The sequence below is a fragment of the Silene latifolia genome, unplaced genomic scaffold (assembly GCF_048544455.1).
Source record: "Silene latifolia isolate original U9 population unplaced genomic scaffold, ASM4854445v1 scaffold_75, whole genome shotgun sequence".
Classification (NCBI taxonomy): domain Eukaryota; kingdom Viridiplantae; phylum Streptophyta; class Magnoliopsida; order Caryophyllales; family Caryophyllaceae; genus Silene; species Silene latifolia.
This window is the reverse complement of record NW_027413661.1, coordinates 409,636-429,404: the sequence shown is the minus strand read 5'-3', so window position 1 is coordinate 429,404 and position 19,769 is coordinate 409,636. Positions and strand designations below refer to the sequence as shown.

General features: G+C 34.0%; 1 protein-coding gene across 1 annotated transcript; it reads right to left on the bottom strand.

Moving 5' to 3' along the window:
- Positions 1–15,086: 15,086 nt before the first annotated feature.
- On the bottom strand, positions 15,087–16,904 carry LOC141640243 (GDSL esterase/lipase At2g23540-like). The gene is made up of 5 exons (XM_074449097.1): positions 16,619–16,904; positions 16,364–16,494; positions 16,008–16,256; positions 15,546–15,801; positions 15,087–15,391 (listed from the first exon to the last, which is right to left on the bottom strand). The coding sequence occupies exons 1-5, from the start codon at positions 16,890–16,892 to the stop codon at positions 15,168–15,170; spliced, it is 1,134 nt and encodes a 377-aa protein (XP_074305198.1). The 5' UTR covers positions 16,893–16,904; the 3' UTR covers positions 15,087–15,167.
- Positions 16,905–19,769: the final 2,865 nt, after the last annotated feature.

The window sequence follows — 19,769 nt, the reverse complement described above, 5'->3', positions numbered from 1 at the left end:
TGTAGTTGATTCATTTATTCAAGGGATGTTGTTGTTGAGAACTTCTAGTGAAACTCATTCAGTAAGGAAATTAATTGTATAAGGTGTTGGATGAATATTAATTGGAAGTATTGTAGACAAGGTTCCGAGTTAGTGATTATCTTTGCTCAGTCATGGATATTGTTCTATTCATATTTTTAGATGTTATGGTTTTAATAATTTAAAGTTCTGTACTAGCCACTTGAGTCCTTAGTTGGTTATTTATGAGGTTTTATTTTTGCTTTGTCTTGCTCTCTCATTTTGGCGAGGTTCATAAGGCGTAGTTTAGATTGAAGTTGCATATCTTTTCACGTTTTGTGTAGTGTACATTAACAGTAATGTTATTTGGTAACTCAGTACAACCGTTGATGGCTGGGCTACCTTCCCATTTTGCTTCTAGAGTAAATTATTTCTGATATTAGCAGCTCTAGTTGATTTTTAGACCGTAGAGATGACATAAAGAATTTTACCAGGTCATAATGAATACCATTTTCCAATAATTAGCCTACTACAATTTGCTAATTATTGTTCAATTATACGTAGCTATGTATAACCAGTTTTTGAAGGATGAAGAGTAAAATGTTCCTAGTGTGTAAGACTGTAAGCACATGTGCAAGTGGATAATTTAATTAATAAGCTAAGTAGCATATGGCTTCAAAACAAAGATTGGTTCAGATATATGGATTCTTGTTTTTTGTCTTAATTGACAAGAGAACAATTCTTAACAGTTTCAGTTTTTTGGTTGTTTGTGATGTGAAGATCGATTAATTCTTGCGAGAAGATGATGTTTGGGTGGAATATCATGGCATTCCTTTGGCTCTACTGGTAGTAGAATGAGTGCTTTTTCGGTGTAGGACTCGAGTTTTTAGGGTGAAGTCAGGTACTATATCTTTCCTAATCATTTGTTTACCTTTAATTAAATTACCTCTCATAAGTAACTAGTGAGGTAAACAAAATGACTTAAGACAAATGAAGTTTTTATCTGCGTTTAATTGTAAAAGTTTGGCGTTAATTGTATAAGTTTGGGAGTACGAGATGACTATATTGTTTGCCCCTGAATCTATGATAGGCGAACAGGTCAGCAAGAATCAAGATATGAGAAACTGATGTTATTGCAAGTGTGAAGGTAGCGTATATTACTTTTCTTTGGTACTCCCTTCCTCCGTCGAAATCATTTGTTTACCTTAGGTGTCGGTATCAAGGTATTACTCACTTGCCTTTCTATTGATGCACCTTTGGATTCCGCCACCCTCTCGTCGATTTTTGCATTTCGGTTTCTCACATTGTATGTCAGACAAAGCCTTTTATCAATTCGGCCATGTTTTAGGGGCTTGTGTAGAAATGGTTATAATTGTAAACGTCTTTAGGTGATTTAATTCCAAAAATTGTTCTGTTTCTCAAACCGCTATCCTCGTATCCCACTCCTACAGTGACGTAATACCGATTTGCTTCACGTTGATAACCAACTCTTTTTTTGTCCTTGTCTTTTCCAGGATCTGAGACCTCCAGTTTTCACTATTTAGATGCATGTAGGTTGCGAACTAGAATTATTCTACAATGTGCCGAATCCAATGCGATTGTCATTGTGAAACTAATCCCAACACTCTCGTTGTTATTCTTGTGTTACACATCTACTCAAGTATTAGAGCTTAGTGGAGCATCCGCTTCATTGAACTTCGGTGTTTGTGCGGAGACGACTACGAGCGGTGCAGAGTACCATGAGTTCAGGTGACGCTAGTTCTTCAATTGATCAGCCGACAATTGATGTCGGTGATGAAGAATTTCTACGTCTTGACACATCCGCATCCCCGCCATAATTATTACATTGACTAAGGTATGCTTAATTTTTTACTTCTCTTTTAATTTGATAGGGGTTTATTACTTGTGTCATCTATTTCTATTTTCCCGTATGGTCTTTGGATTGATGTTCGATGAGTTTCGTTTCGAGATGACCTGTTGAGTGTTAAACCACGTTCTATTGTCGTTTCTTGGATGGAAAAAATGTAGTTTTATTTTCTTTTCTTGTAGCGCTGGACCAATATTCAAGAACTAGCTTAGAAAATGACGAGTATTCTTTGTGTAGTTAAGAGTATAATGTGGTTGTTTTAAATTTTATGTTTGGTTAATGAGATTTTTGACGAATGCCAATTTACGGAGTAGTCTTTGCCATTTCGATTTGACGAATGTCAATTTTGTGTACTTATATTCTTTGTGTAGTTAAGAGTATAATGTGGTTGTTTTGGATTTTCTCAATTGGTTAATGAGATTTTTGAATGTGTATTATCAATGGAGTAGAGCCTAGTTATGGGTAGTACTGCCATTAAGAGTTTTGTGTAGCTTTGAATAATGATTGTTAGACGTGAGACTCGAGATTCGACTAATACAAAGACTAGAGTTTCGAGTTTAGTTTACCAAATGCCTTTAGTCCATAGCTTAATACTACCTTATTTGTCAAATGATAATGGTGGAGTATGATGATGAAACATCAGTTTTCTTTCTTGTTATGAATCATACAGATGTATATCAATGCATTAGGTAAATGAGTTGATTTCTATATGTTTGTATGTCTAATAGCATCATAAACCCAAAATCCTTAAACATTTACTTTTGCTTCCATCAGAGTTGGGTTTTCCTGCTGGAATTTTGATGTAAATCAAATATATTCATGTAAATTATTGCTTTATGTTATTCCTTACTTCGGTGTATATGTACTAAAATCAAATATATTCATATAAATTATATTTTGTTTGCCCGTTATAGGTTTCAAATTCGCCAGATGGTGACGATGCTCCTTCATATGGTGTTTGAAGCCCCTTTGACACTGCGCCTACATGAATGAAGCCCCTACGACATTCAAACTACAAGTGTCCTTGTCTAGCTAGTTACATAGCATTATTTACGATTTTTTTGGACAACTTTATGTTAGATTTTACCATCATCCGGATCCCTATTACTATTTTTGATTTTGTCGTACTATATAGTACTAGTTTATATTAGTTAAATTGTCAATTCTAGTATTTGTGACGGAGACGATATATGTATCAGACGTATGATTTTTATAAAAGTACGTGGGTACTACTTCATTATATATATTTCATTATATTTGTTCATGATTTAGTAATAGCTAGTAGTACTACTACATTATATGTCTATTTAATCTCTACGATTTTATCCGGAAATCAAATTCTTTAAAATCTAAAAGCCGAAATTATACTGTGATAATAAGAAGCGTCAATATATAAATAATTGACGCCTAATTCTGTCTCATCAAGTGACACAAAAAAACGTCAATAATCACTGTAGACGCATAAAAGCGTCAAATTTGTTGACAAAAGAAAGCGTCAATAATCACTGAAGACGCTTAAAAGCGTCAAATTTGTTGACCAAAAAAAGCATCAATAATAACTGAAGATGCTTAAAGCGTCAAATTTGTTGACAAAAAAAGCGTAAAAAATAACCGACGGCCAAAAAATTGACGCTTTTGTAAAGCGTCGATAAACAAAAAATTGACGCAATAAAGCGTCAATAAACGCTTGAAAAAGCGTCATCAATGTAAGGGTTTTGTAGTAGTCAACATCGATGGTCCAAATCTCATAACTTTGATATCTGACGGTCTCACTAACTTTCCTCCTTCTCTATCAAAGATCATTTCCATGATCATCTCTCTTTTATCACTTTCATCAGGTTCCACCTCTTTCTTTTATCTTTTTACTTTTCTTTCAGATTCTAATCATATAGGAGTAATTGACTATATACTCCCTTCGTCCCGGACAATTGTTTAGCTATTCCAAATACGAGTTCAAAATTTAAACAGTTTTGCTAAAGTAGAGTTTAATTCTCAAAATTCACGGCTTATAGTGACAGTCTTATATGCGAGATAAACTAATTGACCCTAGAATTAAACCAAAGATGCATTATTCATTTTGTGAACAACAGATTCAGGTTTAACTTTGGAATCAAAGTTAAGTTTGTTATGATAAATTATTAAGTGTCTAAGCATGCAATTTTCTGAATGGCATTTGTTTTATATTCGTATATTTTTACCGATCAAGTGTTACTGATCCTGAGAAATCTCGTATTAACGTACACGTGGCTGATCTGAACCAGCTCTATGCTTCCTGTCCACCTAAGAATGACTATTTCTCTCCCGCTAGTATTTCTGGTGGTACTTGGTCTAGGATCGCTACCAATATTAGTTTGTGGTGTAATGTTGTTTCTGTTGCAGACGACATCATCTATTTCCATGAATGGGACTTTCAAAACCTTCTCTTGCATATGATTTGAGGTCGCATACATGGGTAGAAGTTGTTGCTGATCTTAGCCATGTTGTAATAACTGTTCGTGAGTTTGATGGATTATTTATATTGCCACATGGTAAGAGGTTCATGTGTGTTGCCAGTTAGGCGCCACTTCGTCCTCTTGTAATCAAAGATCCCCAATCTGTTCACTTCCTCAGGTTCAGACTCCGGCGCAGACTCGATCCCTTAGTAATAAAACTCACTGCTATTAATTACCAGTCTTACTCTGTTCCAGCTTAAGGTATATTGTACTACTTTTTAGCATAAAGATGAGCAAAGTGCACAAAATATCAGCTTTAACTTCAATTGTCCTGAAACTTGATATGCTACAACACAGACCTAAAAAGCGCATCATTTCGGTCCAACTCGGAAAGCCAATTAGCTCAAATGGTAGAGCATTGTGCAATGCACAAAATATGGGTTCGACTCCCATATTGGCTATGAAATACCATTCTTTCTTTAACCTTTTTTTTTTTTGCAATCAAGAAAATTTTCTATTAGCCCTTCTAAATTCTAACTCAGGTTTATCCAAATACAAGTTTCCTACAAAAACTAACAAGCTAGGATATATAGTCTAATTACTTGAATGCATTGACTAATGATTGTTATCTCATGCTTTCCCTGCCACAAAGAGTTACAGCTCATAAACTGACAACAATATAACCAATTTAGAGAGTAACCACTGTAGAGAATCTTACTCTGATGGAAAGCAAACTTTCACAGTAGAATAGTTATGCCTTGTATGGGTATTGGACTTTAAAACCCTTCTCCAAGTGTTCTCTTGATTATGTTTTTGCTGCCAGTACAGCTATCTTCTTGAAATCCTCTTTAATTTGTGGGAATTCTTCTATTTCAAATATGGCATGTGTGATGCAATCATGGAATTTTTTGTTTGATAGGCTATATGGGATTTGAACCCATATCTTTGTGCAAATTAGCACATTGCTCTACCATTGAGCTAATAGCCTTTAATATACGCTACATAAAGATGAAATAAGGGTTGTACATAACAATTGCTCCAAAGAGATAAATCAAAACATATAATTAATGTCCTTATATGATGCTCATAATCTAGCTCGTAATGCTACGTTCTGAGCTCATCTATGCACACCGTCAAAAAAAATAATAATAATAAAAATAATAAATGTTCTTAATGCAACTGGAGAACTTTTTAATGCACGTATAACCTTATTTCATGTACATATAACCTTATTTCATCCACATATAATCTTATTTCATGCCCATATAACACACTTATTTCATGCATATACACGGTTGTTTGATGCACATATATTGCTTTTTCATGCATCTACTAGGCTACTTCATGCATTGATAAGTCTATTGCACCCCAAACCCTAACCATTATTATTGGAACAACAGCAATAGTCGGTTAACATAATAGGGGATATATGAGTTTTTTCTGATAGAGTACCTCAGTGAGAAGTAAACTCCCAGATTCCACTGCTTCATGAAGTCAATATATACAGCCTCTGATCTGAGCTTAGCAACGGCATATCGGGATGTGCAGTACCCTTGACAACAAAGAAATTACAAATTCAGGACGATACACCCTTGCAAAGACGGAAAGCTTTTCAGAAGTAGCATTTTGACCAAATGTTACAAAGCACCTGCTTATTAAACTCTCAGATCAAAGAATCTTACCTTCTAAATGAGACACAAAATCTAACCTTGATTTATAATTTCTTAAGTACTCAGTGGGTCGTCCAAGTGAGAGAGCCCCAGGTTTTCCTTTCTGAATTGCCAAACGAACCTATTTGAGAATCGAATTTGCTAAGAAGTCAAATACAAGAAAGCCTGAATTCTCTGCTCGAAAATACATCAGAATTAGAACGAATCAGCATCGAGATAACCCAGAGAGGTAAGGTACCAAAAAAGACATAGTACTCAATATTAATTGAGAAAAAATGATTTCATACCAAGTGCAAAATCAGAAATAGCTGAAATAAATAGACTGCATGACTAAGGGTGAAAAAGATTGAAAATTTGGAACATTCATACAACACCAACAACTACATAAATGCCTTAAAAGGTCCACACAACGGGTTCATTTAGCCTAAAGAAATATGAACTTGATGCCCCATACAAACAGAAAAAGATTCATACATACAGAATAAATAAACAAACAAATTTGAAGAGGGCAGAGTGAACCCCTCCCCTTAAGGCTTAAAATTCAAATTGACGACCTAAGCTCATTTAATATGTCATGCTTGTACATGGTTATTTCATGCACATACAAGGTTATTTCATGCACATATAAGGTTATTTCTTGTACATACAAGGTCATTTCATGCACATACAAGGTTTTTTCATGCACGGATAAGGCTAGTATTAAGAAACCTGAAAATGTGATTAATTTAAATATTGTTTCTTGATTCTTGGTAAATAAAGCTAAAATGAAAATAGACCAACACTAAAATGTGATTAATTTAATGATTGTTTCTCCAAATTTAGGACTGGTCTGCCTAATCCAACCCTAAACTCTTTCCCATCCTAAATTTTAGGATACCCATTCCCTACTTTTAACCCCGTCTTATTTAGGATACCCGTCCCCTTTCACTTTTTAATGCACATATAATCTTGTTTTATGCACATAGAACCTTATTTCATGCACATATAACCTTATTTCATGCATGTACGTGGTTCTTTAATGCACATATATTGCCTTTTCATACATCTACAAGGTTTCTTCATGCACTGATAAGGCTATTGCACCCTAAACCCTTGCCATTGTTTTTGGGAAGGGATCAAAGACAAAAAAAAAGACAAAAACAATGCAGATATTCATACTCGAATTACTTTGCTCAAGTCATTCTTGCTTGCAGATTTTCATTTTGGTAGAAAATAATCTTTGCCCGACCCAACTCCTATTACTGGTGGTTTTTTCTTCAGTACAACGGTGTTTCGCCCCAAATTTGTCAATGATTTGAGTGATAGTTTCAAACACTTAAAAGACAAACGCAAACTGAATTGTTTACACATGAAATGTAAAACGTTTCAGCAGCAAGTTGATAAAATCCAGCTTAGTAACAACCCTAAATGTAAATAATCTCAGCAGCGAGTCGACAAAATCCAGCTTAATTAACGACAAAACATCGATTCCAACGAAAAAAACACAATAAGCGACAGTTTGGATAAGAAAAGAAGAACTTGCTATTAATAATCGAATTTTCAGACTATAAACTGTAGAAAAATGAGGTAATCAAAACTTCAACAATTTCCTAGCATAAAACTCATCAGCAACAACTAACTTAAACAAAAATTTATAAAATAAAAAATCGAAAGAGATTGTAATGTGAAAAGGAGTTTATACCAAAAACAGTGGTAGGTGATTTCAGTTGGATTCACCTTTTTGCGCCGCTGCCTGCAAATTTCATAAAGAACATCATAAATAATCGAAGCTAGATGACAGTTTATACGATCGACACACTAAAATGAAGAATTTCGTAGGTTAGATTATCGTTTAATTGAGACTGTAACTTAAATTCCACATATGTTGAACCGTAGACTATGAAACTTAGAATTTACCATATAAAAACAATGAAGTAGCTAAATTACGGAAACTTTTGAAAATTCAATCTCTGATTTCACGATTTCAATCAATTTAGCAAATTTCTCAACTTTCCCAACCCTAATTTATCAGTTTCCCCAATTTAATTCACGAAAACCTTAACACCTTAATCAAGGCCTAAATTCAAGTAATTTAATCGACAAATAAAAAAATTACAAAGGGAAAAAAGAAATAAACCTTAATTTCGCAAAAATTAATCATCATTATCGAAAGTTTACCTCATCGAAGTACCAGGATCCATTGCTAGAAGAAGCGTGAAAGATTTTGATTGATCGTCGAAGAGTTTGATCAGAATGTTTCTGACGATCGAAGTAGAGAAAGTAGGAGCTTGGATGCGTTGAAAGATCTTATAGTTGAAGAGAGAGAAAAAATAGGAGAGAGAAATGAAATTTGGTAAAATGACTGAGTCTTGAATATGGGGGTGCGACGGTTTTGAAAAAATTGAAATATGTTTAATCACTGTTCATCTCACCTTCAAAATTACAGTTTGATATCTAAGGGTTGTGAGTGGTTCTCATGGTTCTCATTATCTTGTTGGTTCTCATAGGATCCCAAATCTATATATATATATATATATATATATATATATATATATATAGTCGGGATTCAGTGAGAACTCTTAAATATTTGAGGATTGAGGATTTGTGATTACAATATCACAGGTTCTTCAATATAATATCATAAAAAATCTGACCTTTGCCAAAAAAAAAAATCAAAAAAAAAAAAAAAATTTTTTTTGCACAGGTGTTTTTTTGTATGATATTTTATCGAATAACCTGTGATATTGTATTGAAGAACCTCTGATATTGTAACGAAATCCTCAATCCCCAAAAAGATAGTGTATCCTCACATGATCCAATTCCTATATATATATATATATATATATATATATATATATATATATAGGGTCGGGATCCAGTGAGAACCACTAGTATAATGAGAACTGTGAGAACCTCTCACAGCCTTTAGATCTTAGACAAATAAAAGGCTCAGATTATATCCTATTTCGTCCAAATTTAGTTAGACAAATGAAGGCCTGAGTCATTTAACGACATTGATTTCTCTATCCAATATCTTTCTCTCTCCTCAATCACCAAACTGCTTCCTCAAATTGACGACAAGCTTTAGTATCTTACTGCTTCCTTCATCAATGGAGACTAAAATTTAACGCATCTTTCACCAATGCCGCAAATTGAATGAGGTTTGTTTAAGTTCTCTATTAATGTCCAATAAATTCGAATTTATTTGCTTGGAATTTAATTTGTTAATTCGTCAACAAATTAAGTTGACGAATCGCTGATTCGAGTTACATATAATTGAGGTACAGAATGAAATTTGTCGACTTATGCTTGTGAAATTAGCGTTTATGTTCATGAAATTGTTAAATTAGGGTTGGGGAAATTGAGAAATTACCTCAATTTGTTGAAATCATGAAATTGGGAACTTAATTTCGTGATTTAGGCCGTCTGGATCTATTTGCAGTGTTGATTAATAGAACTTAGTACTCCCTTTCCCTTTATCTTATTATATCGAAAGAAAAATAATTTTGGGGTTCCAATTTGTGTAGTAGTAGGCCAGATGTTGGTTTTAGGTAGAAGCTACATGAATTATAAAGTCACTGATCAATTATGTTTCGAAAATAGTTTTGTGTACATATGAAGTATAACAATCAATCTGCTTATTACCATTGGTATTCATATAAAGTATAACAATCAATCTTTCGAAGTATAGAATCAATGGGGGTACCATGAAATTCAGGAAACTAATACATGAATTAGAAAGAAGTCACTGATCAATTATGTTTCGGAAATAATGTTCGGGTGTGAGTTTTGGGTATATCGAGATTAATTCAACGGTTCCGAACACTAGGTGCATTACCCCAAGGTTTAGATGTTATTGCTGAATTTGGTTCCCAACAATAAGGCTTTGACATTATTGTAGAGGATGGTTTCCGACAAATGTACTTAGCAAATGTACTTGTGAAACCTTTCTTATGAATGTTCTGGCCTCTATTCTTATCATGTTAGCAGCAATTTCTATATATTAGAATTTCTGCGCATTACTCATAATGTGTAGCGAAAGTCCAAGCTAGTAGTCAACTACTGTGTATGTGCCTTATTAAATTCAAAGCATCTTGCTTTGCCTTGAGAAAGGAGTACACTCAAGTTGATGATGTTCAATTAGCACCAGGCTCCATCATCAACCTTGGCATTACCGCTGCTGCACAGGTATTTAGTACGCTCTAATCTTCAAAACATGATCAATTTTGTTACTATTGTAATCACAATTACGAAGCGAGTAATAATTAATGTTTGTGCAATTTGCTTGTGGCAGTTGGACATAATCACTGAGTTCTGATAGATTCAAAAGCATTAGAGTCAACGATTGGAGATGACAATGTGATCAATAGGCTGTGGCGGGCAAAGCGCGATGCGGCGTGCCTTGGGACCATTCCGGATTTTGGTTTTGGCGAGACGAATCTCTGTCCGAGCCGACCCTGTGTATTTCTACATTGCCAAGGCCTCGGATGGTACTGTCAAAAACTGGTTTTGTACTGATCAGTCCAGGTAATTTTAATTGCAGCTAATTTCAGTAGTATCCCGATACCGCCATTTTTTTTTTTTTTCAATATACGAATTCGACACAACTGGTCATATAGTGGCGTATCATCTCTAACATTATTGATCCATCGGATATATGTATCATCTGACATCACTGCTCGTACAAATTTAATAGATGTGTTGTTTTCTTGGTTTTAATGAAGCGATCGTCGGCGATGTATGCTCTCTAACATCACCAATTCACCGCACATAATTGACATTCACACATCTATCTTTTGTTCCACTGTGATAGATAGTTTGGTGCATATTTTTTTAGCATTATTTGAACTGAAGATTAGTATTTCTGATTATGTATGTTTTCGGATGTAACAAAAGAAAGGTTGAAGCTTTGCTTTGCCTTTCGAGTATCTGTGTCAGATCTTCCGAAACTATGATATAAGATTGAAACTTTTTGTCAAAAAAGCCATGCTAAGCACCTATGAGAGTGGTAGCTGGATTATTAGCCAGGCCTAGAATCTATGAGAGTGGTAGTGGAATTTTAAAGTAAGTTATGTAAGGGACTGCTATTTGTTGTAGAACTGGCTGAAATGGACGACATATACCAAGGGTGTTAGTACCATGTCGATGATCGCCATTTCTCTACATTATGAATGTTTACGTTTTACTTATTTTGAAAGTCAATTAGCTCAAATGGAAGAGCATTGTGCAATGCACAAGATGTGGGTTCGACTCCCATATTGGCTATGAAATACCAAATCTTTCTTTTATTCTAAGAATGAAATAATGTAATTGGTAATCCTATTTCCACTTCTTATCAAGGATCTAAAGACAAAAAAAGATGAGGAAATTGGACACTTTATCATGCATGTACAGGGTTGTTTAATGCACATAGGTTGCTTTTTCATGCATCTAATAGGCTATATGGGACTCGAACCCATACCTTTGTGCAAAATTTGCACATTGCTCTACCATTGAGCTAATAGCCTTTAAAATACGCTAAAAAAATACGAGTATCAAATAACGAGCGTATCATATGTTTATTGAACAAAGCAAATTCCCTTATTATCGGAACAGGTTTAATGCACATAGAACCTTATTTCATGCATATAAAACCATATTTCGTGCACATAGAACCTTATTTTATGCACATAGAATTAAAATTAATGTCTTTACCCAACAAGAATTAGTATCATAAGATAACAAACTGATGTTATTGAAGAACTTTTTAATGCACATAGAACCTTATTTCATGCACATAGAACTTTATGTCATGCACATAAAACCTTATTTCATGATCATTTAATACTTATTCCATGCACATAGAACCTTATTTCATCCACATAGAACCTTATTTCATGCACGTATAAGGTTAAAATGCAAATGCTTGATACTGAAATTAGAACTCCTAGTACAATGTTGTTAGCCTAGACGACAACAGCTTCACGGGTGAAATACTGATAGAACTGGGTAATTGCGGAAACTTAGTTTGGCTTGATTTGAAGACTAATAATCTCACTGGTGAAGTCCAGCCTCGGCTACAGGGACAAATTCCAGATTCATTTTCAAATCTCTCATTTTTGGTGGAAATTGGTTTGTCTAATAATCTGTTAAATGGCCAAATACCTCAAAGGGGGCAACTCAGTACTTTTCCGGCTACCCAATATGAAAATAATCCCGGACTTTGTGGTGTGCCCTTGCCGGAGTGCAAGGATGCAGGTGGTGGAGCGAGGGGAGTAACTCATTGGGTGACAATACAGGTAGAGAAAGAGGAAGATCAAGATCGCCATGGACTGACAACATTGTGCTAGGAGTTCTAATCTCAATAACAACCATTTGCATTTGTATTTGACAGTAAACACTAATTCAATAATAGACAATCTAATAACATAAATGACGCAAACAGAAGTTTGGAAATGAATCTCCAAGGCAATGAACTATAAATAATCGTAAAACTGATTCCTAATCACCAATAAATCTGGTTTGCTAATATATATTGCTAGAAATTTTAAATTGATTGTGTGGAACTCGAAAATACAGCTTAAGGCAGATTGATTTCATCTCAATTGAGAAATAGAAACAGAAAAGCTTAAATCAGTTGCGAATGAAATGGTTGAACCTATAATTGTTTTACAGTCAGAGGCCACCGACATAGACGAAGTCTCGTGCTATATGCCTTTCTGTTACATTTTACTTTAAAGACGAAAGATTAGAGGCTGAAATAAAATACACACAAAGCAAGATAATCGGTGTACAGAATGCAACTACAAAGAAACAGAGATAAAATTAGGAAAATGCGAACGATTCAACAGGAATCCAGGCATAATAAAATCCTAGTGTCCAATTTTACCATCACTCGGTATTGCAAACAACATAGCAAAGTATTCAACAAGAATCCAGGCATAATAATTATGCAACACAAAATTAGAACTAGGATTCTAAATAAAGAAATCGAACTCATCAGCAAGTAACACAAGTGATTATGGCGATCGTGAAATACTTCAATGATTAACTACGTAAATTGAAGTAATTAATAGGTAATCACAGTGGAATGCAAGTAAGAATCTGAACGACATTTGAAAGCAACGAAAACAACATAAAGTAGAACAAATCAGCGATGCAACCCTAATCAAACTAATTTGTATCATTAAAATCGTAAAATTGGGGAATAAAAGAGAGATATGGGAAATTAGGAAATTACCTAAATTGTAATCTACTCAAAAATCAGAGAATCATAGTTGAACTCAGCGAGAACAAATTAAGGGAAGTATGGAGTATAATAGCCATTACCTGAATCAGTAGAAAATGGTGGTGATTGATGAATTCAACCCTAATTTGTGAAGCGGTTTGAGAAGATTTGAAAACATGGTGATCGAAGAGTGATAGGATTGAGAGGATGATTGGAGAGGACGATGGAAGAGAGAGAAAAAGGTATTTGGGAAAGTGACTGAGTTAAAGAGGATTTGAGGGGTCTGACGGCTCTGAAATTTCGCGGACATATTATTACCAACAATCTCAATCGTCAAATTTCAGTTATATTTAAGGCTATAAATGGTTCTCATTATCTTGATGGTTCTCATAGGATCCCGAATATATATATATATATATATATATATATATATATATATATATATATATATATATATATATAGGAATGAGATCATGTGAGGATACACTATCTTTTTGAGGATTGAGGATTTCGTTACAATATCGTAGGTTGTTCAATACAATATCACAAAAAGTTATTCGATAAAATATCACAAAAAAAAACACCCGTATTTAAAAAAAAAATTATAATTTCTTTTAAAAAAAAAAAAAAAAAAAAAAAATTGGCAAAGGTCGGATTTTTCGTGATATTGTATTGAATAACTTTGTGATATTGTATTCACTAATCCTCAATCCTCAAATATTTAGGGGTTCTCACCGGATCCCAACTCTATATATATATATATATATATATATATATATATATATATATATATATATATATATATATATATATATATATATATATAGGTGGGATCCGGTGAGTCCACCTAAATATTTGAGTCCATGAGTCCATAAAACAATATCACGCACTATACAAAACAATATCACGAATTTTTTTTTTTTCAAAATTATTTTTTTTTTTCAAAATAAAAATTTTTTTTCGAAAAAATTTTTTTTCGATTTTTTTTTTTTCGAAATTTTTTTTTTCAAATTTTTTTTTTTCATAATTTTTTTTTTCGAATATTTTTTTTAACAATTTTTTTTTTTCGTGTAAGCTGTGATATTGTTTAGTATAACGTGTGATATTGTTTAGCATAACTTGTGATATTGTATTACAAAACAATATCAAGAAATTTTTTTTTTCAAAATTTTCTTTTCGAATTTTTTTTTTTTTTTTGAAATTTTTTTTTAACAATTTTTTTTTCATGAAAACTGTGATATTGTTTAGTACAACGTGTGATATTGTTTAGCATAACGTGTGATATTGTATTACAAAACAATATCACGATTTTTTTTTTTCAATTTTTTTTTTCAAAAAGTTTTTTTTTTCCAGTTGTGATATTGTTTAGTATATAACGTGTGATACTGTAAGCTGTGATATTATTTAATATAACGTGTGATATTATATCATGGACTCACGGACTCAAAAAGATAGGGTGGACTCATGTGATCCTAATTCTATATATATATATATATATATATATATATATATATATATATATAATCTACCTTAACTAACTATAGTTAACTTTATACGAGGAAGTTAGTTATATCTAACTAGTCACTATAGTTAATTAACTATATGGAAAGTCCAGCTTGATATTTCAACAAATTAGTTCTCCAAATTCGTTACTTTACTCTACTCTCTTCCTCACTTTAACTAATCTTAGTCCTAGCTATCTATGATTTCAACGCTTACTTTCTTTATATTACTATTTCAGTAATCTAGTCGCGTAAGTGATTACTATATATTTATTTTGATGAGCACACGACTTTTAGGCCGTCAAATGTCCTTGTTTTTGCAAGAAATATCATTACAAGTTGGGAAAGTTAAAAAAGGGATAACATTTGATGTTTATATACTTCTCATTTGATCAATGTAAAAATTACAAAATATAATTATGGATAAAGTAAAGCAAATTGAATCTAAGGGAAAGACACAAAAGAGCATGTATAAACGCCAATGTGGTTGCACACTTAAGTATTACACTATAATTATAGATTTCGAAGTTGTCGAAGATTCATGGGAGAAATGTATTTGGTATCTCCATCAAGTAATTGTTTAGCTATCAACACATTTGCAGCTTCACTTGGATGGTAAGGATCCCAAAACACATGCTTATCACGATCTTTACATAAGCTTGATGTTGGTCCACATGGTACTATTCCTGCGTATTGCCCTCCGTTTCCACAACATGCTACGCTTGATGTGGTAAATCCTACACAATTACATACATCCGTTGTGATAACAACTTACAAATTTTCAAGGAAAATTAGTCTGGATTCAAGACGTGTATAAAGCAGTCTATACTTTCGGTTAACCTGTAAGGAATTAAGCGTCAAAGACGAGAGAAATTAAGAATGGGGACGTACCATATTTCCTGTAGTTAGTGATAAGTTCCATGACAAGGTCATAGACATTAGCATAAACAAAGGTGGATCCTGGTAGATTGGGGCCAAGTTGAGCGAGAAGGTTTTTGAGCTTGGAATTATATTGGCGTGCAAGCTGGTCAGCCAAATCTACACATTCATTCTCCTTCAACTGATTTATTGTCTTTTGGTAAGGTATGCACCCTATTGGCCCCACATTTCCCACCACAAACTTTCGAGCATCCAATTGGTATAACCTCTGCAACCACAATTAACACCCAAATATTAACATAACCACTTTACGTACGAGTAAATTATGTTCGCTATCTTTACAAGTTAAACTAACTGACAACTGTCATGCTTTAAAATTTCTACACGAACAAGCTGAGCTGGCTAATATAGGTATGGGTACGGCCAAGATGCAAACAAGCTACGACGAAGAAAATGTGTGAATGAGTAACATACAGTTAGTTGATCTCTGAGATGATTAATCATATCATCGGTAAAAGAATCAGGGGTTTCGGAAATCCTAGCTCCAATTGAGAGAACGGGCATCAAGTAATTGTTGAGGAAATCGTTTGATCCAACAGAAATTGAGAATATTGACTTTTTGGATATGTAGTCCTTTGCTTTCGACTCTCCTAACAATTCATCAATTTGTTTCCTTGTGATATTGAAAAAATCAACTTGGACGTCCATTCCAATCCTGTTCACCTGCCAACCATTTTTTCGAGTTTTTGTCATTTTAACTAATATGGTCACATAAAGTCGACAAGTCTTTAGTATAATGTCGCAAACTCCTGATCTATTGTAAAACTTACAAAAATTCTTCCGGTTGCATTAAGTATTCCACCTCCTCCAGATGCGTAGTTCACTCCATTTAGTATGGTTTTTCCGGTGGCATTTGGGGCCAAAAATGGAATGGCATAATTCGGAATTCCCATTTGCTCTCCTGGTTAATAAAAAAACTTGTTAAGTTACAACTTTTGATCATCCAAATAATTTTCTAAATCCGCTAATGTATTATTTCAGGACGAAAAGGGTGGATAATAAGAAGGCCAGGCCAGGGTGCTTACCAACAATGTCACCGATAGTTCTACCGTTAGTAAAACGGCCAGTGGGAGTACCGCCGGAAGCCTTAAAATCAATACCATTAGGAGGTGAATTAGCCTTAGACAAAGTGCTTAGATAATTATTATTCCCTGCATCAACCAATGAGTCTCCAAATATAAAGGAAGCGCCCAAAGATTGATCCTCACCTTTAGTTATCGACACTATCAAACTAATTGCTACCGCGAAAATCATGATTAAACTTAGTCCATGATCATGATTAGAGTACAAAAACGACATTTTTGGGATTTATTTAAATTTGTTGTATGTAGTAGAGTGTAACAATGATGTGTATATAAGCAAATGAAAGTGAAGTAGCAAAATGAATAATAAGTGGTAAGGTTTAGAAAATGGTAGATTTGGTTAGAATAAGTTTAGCTTTATGATGCATGGTGGATTGTATTTATGTTGCATTTATTCAATAAGTTAGTTTAGCAACAAAGTGTGTTTTATGGACAATTGTCTCAACGGACATGCTGCGTAGGAGACAAGTAATAACTACGTTGAGAATTCCAGAATGTAATTGATGATTTAATTTTATTGGTGAAACGTAGGTGCTGTTAGGTTTTGACGCTTCTCACTTTTTTTTTTTTATGCTTCCTTATTCTGCATGATCAAATGTTCAACCCGTTCCTCTTGTTCTCGAGGAAACTTTGTTAGAACCTGCATTACTCCCTCCGTCTCAATCATTTGTCTATCTTTAAATAAAATATTCCTTACAAAGAATAAAGAAGACAAATAAATAATTGGGTAATGTTAAATACGTCAGTGGGTTATATTTAAACATTAAATACCTTCTAATTTGAATATTAATTTAGGAATTAAGAACTAAATTACACATTAACCAATACAATTAATGCATATATTAAGAATTTATTCCCTCTTTTGATTTCTTAAATACAACCCAGTGGATTGTATTTATCATTACCCATAAATAATTGGGAGTTGGGACAAAGGAAATACTCATTTTTGTATGAATTTTCTTTCTTTTTTGAAGTTAACTTAATGCATCCATAAGACTGATATAGAGAAATAAAAGAACGATTTGATTTTAACTTCACACTACTTTTATCTTGTATTATATCAAGATCTCTTAATACTTATAGTTGCAAATGAGATTCGGGAAATTTCACAATACGTTCAAAGAACGTTTAAATGTTAGATTATCTATGTCATAGGATAAAGTCTAGAGAGAGAAAACCCTTGTGATCCTTTTGTTTCTCTGCATTGGCGAGAGGCAAGCGGGTTACGTCTACTAGTAACACTCCATCTAGATCTAAACATAATAATAATCCATCACCTAATAAGCACAATAAATCAAAAAATAGTAATAGTACGCCAAATAGTAAAGAATTGAGTAAAATTGTTTCTAAAGTTTGTGAGGCTGAGAGTTTTAAGGCTGCGGAAATACGAGCGTTCAATCTGGATAAGGAACTTGATGTGCTATAGGAAGATAAGTCAATTGATGATGAAGAATGGCAAGAAGTTAGAAGGCGTCGCAATCGATTGAATTCGTTTGCTGGTAAGGTTTCGATACTAAAACTTACTCCTGAGGATGTCAATTGTGAATTGGAATTCTGGTCGACTTCGATTTTCTGTTATGTCCTTGGAGCAAACCCTTCTAGCGCTGTTTTGGGTGGCTTTGTTTGACGATTTGGAAAAACCTAGTGATTAATAAGGTGGCTTTCCAACCTAATGGAGTCTGTTTAATTAGATTCAAAACTGGGGAAGACAAGGATAAAGCTCTTAAATCTGGTCCTACTTTCTTTGACAACAAGCCTTTTTTTATCAAGGATTGGACACCAGTTTCGAAACTTGAAAATATTAAACCTACTGTTGTACATATCTAAATTCGTTTATACAACCTGGATTTTAAGTTTTGGGGACCAGCTTTACTTATAATAGCTGGTTTGGTTGGCACTTGTAACAATCCGGATTATAAAACAAAGGAAAAATATATATTAAATAATTTATCAGAGTATAACAATGATAATAGGGTCAAGGTGGCGGAAACACTTGACAAAATCCGGATCATACTAAACCAAAACCAAATCTAGTATATTATTCAAGGCTTCCCAACATAAAACAAACTCCTAATATATTAATCGTCTCGCCCCTTGATGCATCTCAAACAACATCATCCAAACAGCGACGAGCATTCAACCCGATCAACCTGTGAATGGGGGGGGGGGGGGTCGACAATCAGTCGGGAGTAACTAGATGCTCTCCCAATCATGTTTACAACAATTGAATATAACCAACAATCAATAACAATTGAAATGCAAAACCAGTAAACATGTGAGATCATCTATACTCATGAAAACTCAATACAACTTACTATAACTTACTCAACCTTAGACGAACACAATCATGCAACCCTAGACCATATGCAACCACTAGACCATGGACACCTACAAATCTAAGTAGCACACGATCCATAGCAATATAAGACAGAAAACTAGCATCAAAGCATAGCGAATAGAGTTAAGCCGCTAGAGCGTATAACCGCTGTCTCTACCTGATGGAGCGTATCACCAGTGCCTCCATTGGTTGTGGAGCATATCACCACTGCCTCCACGGTAATATGTATAGCTTATAACCACTGCCTATATGCCTAAGACCTGGCCAGACCTCTTGGTGCATTAACTGTACACCGAACGGCACTCGGGACTCAGAACGTTTAACTGACGAATCTGGCCACCCCGGAACATAGACCAAATAAACCCCCGAAGGGCAGCACTAATTCATTCCGATAGTATTTAACTAATACTACCGTCATCTATTCGACTAGCCAACAAACAAATGCACAGTCTAACCACAATTTAAGACTTACTAATTATACTTATAAACAAACAATGGTATGAACAATTGATGAACATGTAGAAAGACATATAAGCAGAGAAATGCGTTGCAAGTATCATAAGAACACTAAAGATGTAAATTTTGCTATTTTGACTATAACACAAACAAATAGAGTGCAAGAAAACAATATTAAGAAAGAACTTGGTGCAATTCTCCCTAATGACTAACACATTAAGCAAGTATGGACTCCTTCTTTCTTCCCTTCTTTCACCCAATACATAACATGAGACGTGGTAACCTACTAATCTAAGCCAA

Bases quoted from the DNA above. Each gene is read 5' to 3' on its own strand.
- LOC141640243 (XM_074449097.1), bottom strand. From the start codon at position 16,892: ATGTCGTTTTTGTACTCTAATCATGATCATGGACTAAGTTTAATCATG. The intron at 15,802-16,007 runs GTATGTTACTCA...TTGTGGTTGCAG, and splicing joins ATCTCAGAGATCAACTAACT to AGGTTATACCAATTGGATGC. The intron at 15,392-15,545 runs GTACGTCCCCAT...GTAATTGTGTAG, and splicing joins CACTAACTACAGGAAATATG to GATTTACCACATCAAGCGTA.